Source organism: Syzygium oleosum, unplaced genomic scaffold (assembly GCF_021117445.2).
Source record: "Syzygium oleosum isolate NSW1041296 unplaced genomic scaffold, Sole_v2.1 Sole_v2.07, whole genome shotgun sequence".
NCBI classification, from domain to species: Eukaryota; Viridiplantae; Streptophyta; class Magnoliopsida; order Myrtales; family Myrtaceae; genus Syzygium; species Syzygium oleosum.
The window spans coordinates 6,694,767-6,705,995 of NW_026607491.1; the positions used below are offsets into that span (position 1 = coordinate 6,694,767).

The 11,229-nt window shown below is 41.0% G+C and overlaps 1 protein-coding gene across 2 annotated transcripts; it reads left to right on the plus strand.

Moving 5' to 3' along the window:
- LOC115674046 (zinc finger CCCH domain-containing protein 53-like) lies at window positions 1-4,114 on the plus strand. Of its 2 annotated transcripts, none has more exons than XM_030596369.2 (9): window positions 1-1,366; window positions 1,540-1,722; window positions 1,828-2,007; window positions 2,109-2,200; window positions 2,295-2,552; window positions 2,660-2,816; window positions 3,190-3,405; window positions 3,510-3,591; window positions 3,715-4,114. In XM_030596369.2, exons 1-8 carry the CDS (start codon window positions 495-497, stop codon window positions 3,541-3,543), a joined length of 1,992 nt encoding a protein of 663 aa, XP_030452229.1. In that variant the 5' UTR covers window positions 1-494; the 3' UTR covers window positions 3,544-3,591; window positions 3,715-4,114. The 2 variants fall into 2 exon arrangements, with proteins under 2 accessions (XP_030452229.1, XP_056169373.1); XM_056313398.1 differs by having other exon boundaries at window positions 2,705-2,816.
- Window positions 4,115-11,229: the final 7,115 nt, after the last annotated feature.

An 11,229-nucleotide genomic window follows, 5' to 3' on the forward strand; every position in this document is an offset into this window, starting at 1 on the left:
GGGGGGGGGGGGGGGAGGATGATGCTGTTGCTCACTGCTGCTGCAGCTCTTCGTGCTGCTTTGGAGCTCTCTTTTAAAGACTGGGAACCACATCTTTTACTGGCTGGGAACCAAACTCTCTCACAGTCTCTCTCTCACAGTCTCTCTCAGTCTCTCTGTCACTCCCACTTCCTTCCTTTCCTTCCTTCTCTTTTCTTGCTTTCAGGAGCATGGATGGGATGATGAGGCTAACAAGGACCTCACTTTTCTCTCCTATCTATCTTCTGTTCACTAACCCAGTGTAATGTAATCATCATACACGATTATGTACTGCCGAACTCCATCATCATTGCCCCCCTCTATCTCTCTCTCCCTCTCTCTCTTTAAAGCTAGCCCAAACTCCCTCATAGTCATGATCATCTTCCTCCGCTCTCTCTAGGCGGAGACTTCATCATCATCATCATCTTCATTGAGCTCTCTCTCTCTCTCTCTGTGATTATCATTAGCATAGAAAAATGGACTCATACGAAGCTACGAGGCTCGTCTTCTCGAGGATCCAGAGCTTGGACCCGGACAGTGCCTCCAAGATCATGGGCTACATCCTCCTCCAAGACCAGGGCGACAAAGAAATGGCCAGACTAGCCCTCGCCCCCGACCCCCTCCTCCGCGCCCTCATCCTCAAGGCCAAGTCCCACTTGTCCCTCTCCCTCTCTGGGACCTCATCTTCAACCTCCACGACCCCCTCTTCTCCTTCCTCTGCTGCTCTCAATCTCAACCCCATTTCACGAAGACCCATCACCCACCACCACTCTCTCTCCATCCCCTCTGCGAGAAGCACCCCATCCTACGCAAATGTCGTCAATGGGGTCACTCACAACACCACCCCCAACATCCCCAGCGACCCCGTTGACGATTACCAGCTCCAGGACCACCTCTCCTTCCTGAACGACCCCAAAAGCGACGACCTTTACGACCCAAGACTCGAGTTTGCTCCGAACGGCGACTCTGGCTTGTCGCACAGAAGATGCTACTCAATACCCGGAATGCGTCTTGGGTCTTATGCTGCTGGCGAAGAACCGGGTCTTTCTGGGTTCGGGTGGAGACCGTGCCTGTACTTCGCGAGGGGGTTCTGCAAGAACGGCACGAGCTGCAGGTTCCTCCACGGCGACTCGGGGGACTGCACAGACGCCTCGGCAGCGGTCAATGTCGGGTCGCCGGTCAAGTTTAGCGAGCTCGAACAGTTCGGACCCGAACTCGCCGCAAGATCGAAGGCCGCGGTGGTGGCGCAGCAGCAGAGGTTGAAGCTCTTGGCCGGTGCTTCTGCTTCGTCCTTGCCTTACAACAGTTGCGTGGACTTGTTTCTGCAGCAGCAGAACGACACCCAGAGGTGAATTGTGTTGTTTTAGTCGTTACATTTTTGTAATTCGGAACTTTGTTGGAGTTCGATTGATCGGCTTGGACCGTTCGGAATTTAACTCAGAATTAAGAGTATTGATGTGCAGCTTGTTGGGTTTTATGGTTTGTTGACGTGTTTGTGATAGCATTGCGATTTTGGTTTAGATCGACTGCTCCAGAGTTCATGCTGAGGGAGGAGGTGCACAAATTCGGGCACATTCAGTCTGAAAGGAGCGATTTTTCGGGACTAGGATTGGGAGGAGCGAGTAGCCCTGGGTCAAGGCAAATTTACTTGACATTTCCTGCTGATAGCACTTTCAGAGAAGAGGATGTTTCGAATTACTTCAGGTAAATCAATGTTGCCCAAGCCCAATGTTGTTTCAAAGAAATAGGAGTTTGAAAGTTTATGCTGACAAGTTGATTTCTTTTGTGAATTTTTTGTGGGAATTGAAGCAATTATGGACCGGTACAAGATGTGAGAATTCCTTACCAGCAGAAGAGAATGTTTGGATTTGTTACTTTTGTATATGCGGAGACCGTGAAGCTCATACTGGCCAAAGGCAATCCTCACTTTGTTTGCGATTCACGGGTGCTGGTTAAACCTTACAAGGAGAAAGGCAAAATTGCAGATAGGTGGGGGCTATGTTCTTGTTTTCAAATGCTTGCTGGCTCTTCATTGTCTTGCTGAGTTAATTGATTTATGATGTTCATGTCGTTCGCGAAACTTTTATCAGGAAACAACAACAGTTCATGGATAGGGGTGAATACTCGGCATGCTTGAGTCCAACCGGGTTTGAATCGAGGGAACCTTTTGATCTCCCCTTTGGTATGGCAATAAGTGAAAGCGTGTTCAACCAATTTATGCTTAAATCATTTTCACCTCTCGACATGTTGTAAATTTGCTTTATGTCGCATTGAAGGTTCGAGAATGAGTTACAATGCTCAGGAGATGTTGCTTAGAAGGAAGTTGGAGGAACAAGCCGATCTGCATCAAGCAATTGAGCTTCAAGGGAGAAGACTTGTGAATTTGCAGCTTTTGGACTTGAAGAATCGCTACCGGCAATACCCTCATAATTTATCAGCCAACTCCCCCATTTCCTCACCAGTTCTTCCTCGCTCTCCCAATGTTCAATCACTGAATCTTCCCCCTAATGCCATCAACCAAGAAGTTGCCAGAGGTGGGAACTAATGATTCTTGTTTCTTATGGTCGAATTCAGCTGCATTGATCGTCACTATAGCTAGTTATCCTTAATAGTGATAGTTTTGCTTTTGGCTTTGCTACAGCGGCATTTGTTGATGGTTCGGTGCTGATGAATTCCGAATCCGCAGAGAGCGAAAACCCGGTACTGCACGGTGTGGATGGAGCTTGGGTTGAGAAAGATTGCACTGGCAAGAGAAAAGAGGAGAGCTCCGTTCCTGGAGAGTATGATCACCATGAAAGGTGCGAAAAGTTTTCCCCTTCGATGTATAAAATGATTGCCCTCGATAGAAAATCTCATTTCCAGCTCAGTTTCAGTCAAAGGACCTGTATTGTAATGTTTTGTACATTCTGGGTACTTGTAGACCCATAATTATTGTCTGCTTTTGACATTGTCACTTCTCGCTATGATTACTAAGTAAGCATACTCAATAAGGATGCTTTTTTAATAACATGAAAAAATAATCTTGCATATAGATGCTTTTTTAATAACACGAGAAAAATAATCTATTGAAGATGCAAGTTGCTCTATTTAATTGATTAGTAAATGTTTTGAAGATACTCATCAGCAAAAGCTTTATTAATTAAGTATTCTTTTACTCATGTTCTCGGACAGCTTAGAGCACATCCTCCCAGATAACCTCTTTGCCTCTCCCAAGAAATCAAGGTCTGACAATCTCACTGCCTTCAACACTTCTCTTGCTGATGATGAGTGTGATGATAGTATCACAAGTTTGATCACCTCATCTGCTCCAACCAATGAGCCCTTGCTGACTACTTCATCAGCGCTCAATATTGCTGCTCTAAAATCATGTTTGTTTCACGTGCCCAGGTACGCTTAGGCCATGATTTCCAATGATCAATAAGATTAGAGTTTCCTTTTTTTTTTTTTTTTTGGGGGGGGCGGTGGATTATTGACTTTTGTGTCCTTCCCAGTTTCTCTTCTGGGCATGGAGCAATTGGAATGTAGTTGACCACGTGTTAGAATGGACAGCTATAGAGATATTTCCTTACTTAGGTAGGTGGAAATCATTTCAAACTTTCAATTTGATTGAAGCTGTCACGGTATGAGAGAGATCTCTAATTTTCTGCTTAAATATTTATGTGCAAAGCTACTTTTTTTGGACCCTTTTTTTTGCAGGGATGTTTCAGAAGAATGAGCAGTGAAGAAAGAAAGATCCTCCTATAGCTGTATAGACCAAGAAAAATTATAGCCTCATCAAAGAAAAAAGGAAGAAAGATTGTCTTGACAAAATCTGAGCAAAGATCACCACCATCATGGTCATCATCACCAAATACATACTTTAACAGTCAATACACACTGCAATACATATATAAAGGACAGATGAACCGATTTATGGAAGTGGGGTCCTTCTCTTTTCTACATGGAAGTGCTCTCTCTCTCTCTCTCTCTCTCTCTCTCTCTCTCTCTAGGTTTGGTCTGTGTGTGTGCTGGGACCACACTGCAATAGCAATACCAGAAGAAACAAAGGCTAGTGACTCCTAAATGTTTTAATATAATATTGTTGTAATTTCCATCATCTTTTTTCTTGTTGCTTTTTAGACAGAGGAAGAGAAAAATGACTGGAGAAAAATGAGACCCTTTTTCTCTCATGTAAGGCTTTAAGTCACAGTTGTATGTACAGAAGCAGAATTTAAATGGAATAGTAGCTGAAATATTTGCCAGTACATTCACTTACAGATGAGAAGTGCCACTGTTTTTTTATGAGGGGCTTTGGTGATGGAAAGCTGTGCCCTTTTGGCACTTACTTTTGAGCTTCTCTTTTTTTCTTTACTTATTGTTCTTTGTTGCTACTACTGTACTCCACTAGATGACATGAAAACAGACAAAGAAAAAGTGCTGTGAGGAAAAAAGGAAAATTTGAAAGAACAAAACAATGAAGGGAGGTGTCTGAAGAAAGGGTTGATGTTTTCATGTGATTAAAGGTCGCTTTAGAGGACTCCTTTGTCTCAATTTGCGGTTTCTCTTAGGTGGACATGAAGGGGAAAGGGCCACACTGTCACATGGGTCTCTGACACCTGAGTGAATGATATCCGGGTCTCCCCCCACTCACTCCTTTCCCTTTCACCCTTCTTTTGTTTGGCCTCTTTCAATTTAATATTATAATCTGCACTTCATAATTATTATTATTGAAGAAAGTTAATGATTATTGTCAAGAGGTGGTGCTCAATGATTAGTGATCATGGGAGTCTCATGTTCTGTGACGTGGACATGAATGGAGGGCAATTGATTTTGCACATCATGAGAAAATTTGAACAGATGAAATCTATGTTTTTTTCACTGGGTAAAGAAATTTGAGTGGAGTTTAATTAGTGCCCCAGGTGATGATTAACAAATTTCCCCATTAACATAATCCTTTTTGGATTTGTATAATCTGAGTGGGGGCTGGTAGCCCCTGTTTTCTGGCAATACTTTTCACCAAATACTGGTTCTGCGTGTCAGCACGCCTTTCTCTCTCTCTCTCTCCATACTGCTCTTAGTCACCATTTTACAAGAAAATGAAACGATAATTATTATGATAACTCGAGATAAAACCATTTATCTTTTTTTTTAAATGTTAGGTTTATTCAGTCTTACTCCCAAAATTCATTTACTTAGTGATTTGTCGTATAATAGATGACTCTTTAAATAAGCGAGTCATATTCCATAACCTATAACAATATAGTAAACGAATTTTGTAAACCGGATTAAGTGAACTTTAGCATTTCTCACTGTAATAGTGCAATCGTGCGAAAACTCTCTAGGTGCATCTGTTTCGTAAAAAATAAATGATTCTGAAAATAATTTCCCAAAAAACGATTCGATTGTATCGTTGATAAAAAAGAACGAACAAAAAATATTTTCATCTTCCACGAAAATATTTAGACATAAGTAATTGCTAATAATAAAAAGATTTTTCATTGACTAATTATTTCAAGCCGATATAAGCGATTATTCTTAAAACAAAATTTCCAATCATTCAAATTTCGCGAAACAGACTATGCCTTTGTCATTTATTTTCTTATCATGAAATTTTTTGGGCTGCTTCGATGGCTTTCGTTGAAAAAATGGACGTAATTGTTCTTATTCTATAAATACAAACATCTCGAAATGTGTTCAATGTTTGACATATATATATATATATATATATATATATATATATATATATATTTTTTTTAATTTCATTCCTTTGATTCTTGTCATGGAGCTTGGCAGATTGGAATTAAAAAAAGGCTGTAAAACCAAATTCGGAGATTAAATAAGGAAAAAAAAAAAAGCAGAGAAATTAGAGGTTCGCACGCCTCGCAGTGAACAGTGAAACCTTCATCGAAAGCTTCGTCCTTTATTAAATAATTTTCCCCCCTTTTCAATGCTTCTCATCTCTGAAAATGGAAAGCAGCCACTTTGATTAGTGGAAATAGCATCGGCCCAATTTTTTTTTTTAATCTCCTTTTTGTTGCTTTAAAAGATCATATAGTCTTTTAACACTTTACTTATAAAAAATGCATTCAAACTTAATTAAGTTTGCATGCCTTTCAAATTGGACTTCATTATGTACCATCTAAAATGGTTCTCGGGTCTCGTTTTCTTCTTATCGTAATGTCTTTTAAAAAGACAAGCCATTGCGTGTTGGCACGATAATCGGATGCCCTAACCTCTAGCCTTAAAAAGTGAGAAGTCCAAAGTTCAACCTTCCTTGTCGTTGTATAAACTAGGGTAAAAAATCACTTATTGTGATTGTGTTCGAAATGATAGAATCACCACATCCGTAGAATATTAGGTCAAACAAATCACTGAAGGGTAAATTTTTTTTTGTAGGGGGGGGGGGGGGGGGTTTTGATTGAATGATACTTTATTTGTGTGGTCCGTGACTTTGAATCGCACGAGATTATCACGAGAAAAATGTCCGCGTAGTGTCACGTCAAAATAGTATAAACACAAATTATAGTAGAGAAGAAATGAAAGGAAAAAGGAGAACAAGAATATCGAGGGAATGCTTCTCTCTCTTTTCTACCACTTTTTAGTGGGTGCAAAATATGAACCTAGCATTGAGCATTTGGCTATGTAATAGTCGGGCATGCTTGAGCATGATCGATGAAGGTTTTATTTTTATAGGGTGTTTCGTGAATCAGTACACATGTCTGGATAGAGAAGTTTGGTTGCCGACATTCTAGCTAGCCGATCCAATTTTTCTACGGTCGTCTAAACTTATCACGCGACGGTGACATGTGTTTCTAATCGCGTGTGGCCATCTTCTCGTTCACACGGGCCATTGAATTTCATGCATCTCGAAAGGTGAAAGATCATTCAACTCAACGAGTAAATTAGATGCATGAGAGCACGTTGAGAGAGACTAAGATGATATGCAAGTGTGTGTACATGTGGAGTGGAGTGTGGACTCCACATATGTTCTAAAAGCGCGCGAATTTGACGGAGACGATTAGCCTATGTTTAGAAGCCTTTAGACAATGACTTCTCTAACGTGGTGCAAAATTGTTTCTCTACAAGTTCTTGGGCATCTTGTGAACTAGGGTTGGACCCATACCATTAAAGCTTTGCCAACATGACCAATGCTCAGTTTACTAAGATTTCGAAATTAGTAAATTAGACGATGAGACTGGATTATTGTTCGGAATTGAGTGAAACCCACGTATTATAAATGCTAAGTCGCGGTATGCCCACAAATCTAGTATATTGATTATGTAGGCCAATCTTCACATTTTACCCTTTTTTTCTCCTTCAAGTCAGTTGAATCCTATTTGGGCACATCTGACCATCCTTGCATACATCATTTCGTAATGATCTTATTCTATCAATTAACCGTCATCATCAAACGTTGAAGTGGATATGCGACATTATGGACATTGTATTGGAGACCAAACATAACTCTTCGATTGAAATTATCAAAATGTTGTGGGAGGGAACTCATAAAAATTGATATGAGAATGTCCAAACTATTAATTCAATGTAACATAGAAAAGTGAAAGTTATGGTGATTATAGGCAACATTGCCCTATTTCACACCAACGCTCATCGCTTTTAGGAGGTGAAATGAGAAAGGTTAGGCCCAAAATTCACTTCTCAGCCCAAGTCCCGTTTTACACTCCAACTCCTGCTTGCTTCTTTTTTTTTATTTTCTATTTTTCATTTTTATTTGCACTCCAACTCCTGCTTGCTTCCTTTTTTATTTTTATTTTGGATTAATATCATGAAAAACTCAAAACTGGTACACTCGTGACAAATCTAGCCCGAACTAATTTTTTGACTACCAAAAACCCCATATTGGTATATTAGTGACAAATTTACTCTCCGTTAATTTCCGTTAAATTTTACCGTCAAATTGCTGAGTTGGATGACACGTAGCAGTTGACGGGTGTACTAATTACCCTCCATTTGTCACAGGCTTATCGGTTTGTGGTTTATCGCGGTATTAATCTAATTCACTGAAATTAACGAAGGGTAAATTGGTCACAAATGCACCAATTTGGCGTTTTTTGTGACAAAAAAATTAGTTTTTGGTAAACTTATCACGTGCGTACCAATAAAATTAGTTTGGGATAAAATTGTCACGGGTGTACAAATTTGAGGTTTTCCGCGATATTTACCTTTTTATTTTTTCCTTTTTTCTAAAGACTTTGGTAAAATATTATGAGTAAAATCAGTTAGGGCACAAGTAAAAAAACTCGGTGTTATATGTATAGCCTAGGGTGGATCTTATTGTTTTCGTTGGGGTGTGTTTGTTTTACGGAAAACTCAAGATCTGGGAAACGTTTTTCGAAAAATGATCTCCTGTATCGCTTACAAAAATGAATAAATGTAAGATATTTTCATCATCCACAAAAATACACTAATTTTTTTCAAGAGATATAACCATTCACTTTTTGGAATATATTTTCAAAACCTCGAGTTTTCTGTTAAATAAACACACTCTTAATATAGCCAGGAAGAAATAAGGCCATACACGGGCGCGCAAAATTTCACCTCGAAATATTTTAATAGTATTATATATATGTTGGTAGCTAAAAGGTGATGTGTAAAGTTAGGGTCCGATCTGACCAAAAAACCAAATAAGGATCCGATGATTCAAAAAGAGGGAGGACACAATTCTCAACCAACATTTGAGATTTGACTACTCCTCCCTAGATTCATTGGAGGAAACAGAAAAATAGAAAACAAAAAAAAAAATTGAAAAAAAAGGAAATAATAAAAAATAAATTACAGCATCGAATGCGGAAAAAATCAAGGAATAAGTCAAAAACAGAATCACACGTTCAACAGCGTTAGTTGTTTTTTGCTGCTGTTGAATCTGACACTCGGTTTGCTGTACGGTGCATGATATTTGTGCCCTCCTCTTCTCTGTCCAATTCAAAGCCTCTTTTCTTTTCTTTTCTTTTTTTTAATTTCTGCCCATAATAAATAAATGGTTTTCATAATTTTTTTTCATAGTCCAACTTTTTTATTTGATCTTTGATTCTTTTTTTTTTTTCGTAATTTATGTAAACATAAAACTCTATTTTGCTGGGAAAGTGAAAGTACTACTTGCGTAGATTCAAGATAAGCCATATCTCGGTTCGCCGCTCTCTTTCGGTTGCTGATTAATGTCGACCTATTATTGTGAGTAGGGGAGTGCAAAACGGACCAGGAACCGCCCGGATCAGCCGGTTTGGTCCGGTTCCCGGGAGTATCAATCCGATTTCCAAAAGTGGAATCGGTGTCCGGGAGATTCGGTTCCTGATTCCAAGGGGGAATTGGATCGGATCGGACCGATTACGTATACTTTTTTTTTTTCAGAAAAATTAGTAAAACGTGAACTAAACTCACGTGCATCACTTTCCCCTTATCGTCGCACCGCGATGACTCTTCACTCATCATCGCTTCCGTCAATATATTGAGATTTGTCACTTTTTCTCATTATGATGGGAAAAAAAATAAGAAAGTGACCGGTTCCATTGATTTAGTCCGGTCATCATTTCTCAAAATGTCCTTCGGTCCGGTTCCCGGTTCCACATTGGAACCGGACCGAACCGAAAACCAATCATTCCTAGTCGTGAGATACTTTCAAAAATACCGTGATGTTCTCGAAGGATGAAAATCGACGATTTTTTTAGTGATATAATAGAGCCGGATGAGATCTTTCGTAATCTTTCAAAGGGTAAGTTCTTGATTAATGTACGAGAGAACTTATTTTGTTAGGAGCTTTATGTAAAGTTTTAGAAATTTGATACGATATCCAATCTTATTGATTTTGATTCCCAATCTGAAGGTGTCCTTGTGGATGGGGAGCAATGTCCCAATTAGGTGAGTTTGTTTCATATATTTTCCATATTTTTTCATGCATTTTTAATGTCATATCGCAAGTAGCCTTGAGCCATACTTAAGAATCAATAACAACCCGACACCTCGCTTAATAAACGAATTTCGCAAATCGGACTCGATAAGTCTTGCATTTTCTTTTTTTCCACGTAAATCATCTCGTGTGTGTCCGTTACTTGCCATTGGCCAATCCATTGATTTGTCACAATCTCGTGACAAATAAAGAGCGCCCTACGACGACGACGACGACAATGAGGGGGCGGGATCTGGGGGATGCATCCTCCTACGCCAACTCACCACGTACCCGACCATTTCACGAGGCCGTTTCGTGCTCTGCCGTACTTTGTCGCGAGCTTACGATTGAGCTCGAAAAAAAGTGCGTTCGAATGATGTGCGGGGCAGTGACCACCCTTCTCGCTTAGAAAGGGAGAGATGGGGAGTTCGATTCCCCATATTCTCGAGAGGAGGGCCGGGGGGGTCGGGACGCGCGAGTGAGAGAGCACCTTTCGAAACTCGCGCGGCACACATCGATCTGTAAAATAGAAACAGGATAGATCCATGCAAAAAAAAGAAAGAACGACGTGCGCGATCTTTCCAGATTGCATACTCCCTAAAAACAAAAGGTCGGGGGGGGGGGGGGGGGGACACTTCGGTAGATAAAAAGGGAGATTTCAGAAAAGGGAAAATTGCATCCGATTTCGATCAATGTTACCGTTACACTGTTCCCGTGGGCCGAGGAAGCCAGCCGTGATATTTGCAAATATTTTCGTACAGACTCGATCGAATCGGGCGACGTAAAATCAGCTTTTCCAGGACGAGCACGCCCCCATTCAATCATCCCTAAAGATCACTTTCTTCTGTGTTTTTTACTATTTGCGGGATCGGAACGGTGACGTCACTAACCCCCCCCCCCCCCCTTTCCCCTGGGTAAAAAAAACAGAGAAAAGGGGGTAAAAACCAGGTTTCGCGCAAAAACAAAAACAAAAGAAGGAGGAAAAAGAAGAAAAAAACACTGGCCCGTCACGTGCGGGGCGGGCGCACGTACAGAGGGCGTGCGGTTAACTTGGGTGGGAGCGCGCGGCCGGGTGTGGGGGGGTGACGAAATTACGGTCTCGCCCCTGGGGAGGGCCCCGAATTACGGGCCCCCGGCACCCGGCCCCGCGCCGGGTCAAAACAAAGAACCAGGGGGGCGGGGAACGGAGCCCCAGAAGAAAAACAATGGAGGAAAAGCAGTGAAAAAAAAAGATAAGGGATTTTGGTCCTTGCTTGCTGCCTCTCCAAGCCCGCTTTTTACACTTCAAACCCTACTCTCTCCCCATCTCTCTCTCCATCTCTCTCTGT

What these genes read in the sequence shown, in the direction of transcription:
- LOC115674046 (XM_030596369.2), top strand. Translation starts at nt 495, where the DNA reads ATGGACTCATACGAAGCTACGAGGCTCGTCTTCTCGAGGATCCAGAGC. An exon ending in GATGTTTCGAATTACTTCAG is followed by an intron (nt 1,723 to 1,827) that starts GTAAATCAATGT and finishes TGGGAATTGAAG; the next exon opens with CAATTATGGACCGGTACAAG. An exon ending in AAAGGCAAAATTGCAGATAG is followed by an intron (nt 2,008 to 2,108) that starts GTGGGGGCTATG and finishes AACTTTTATCAG; the next exon opens with GAAACAACAACAGTTCATGG.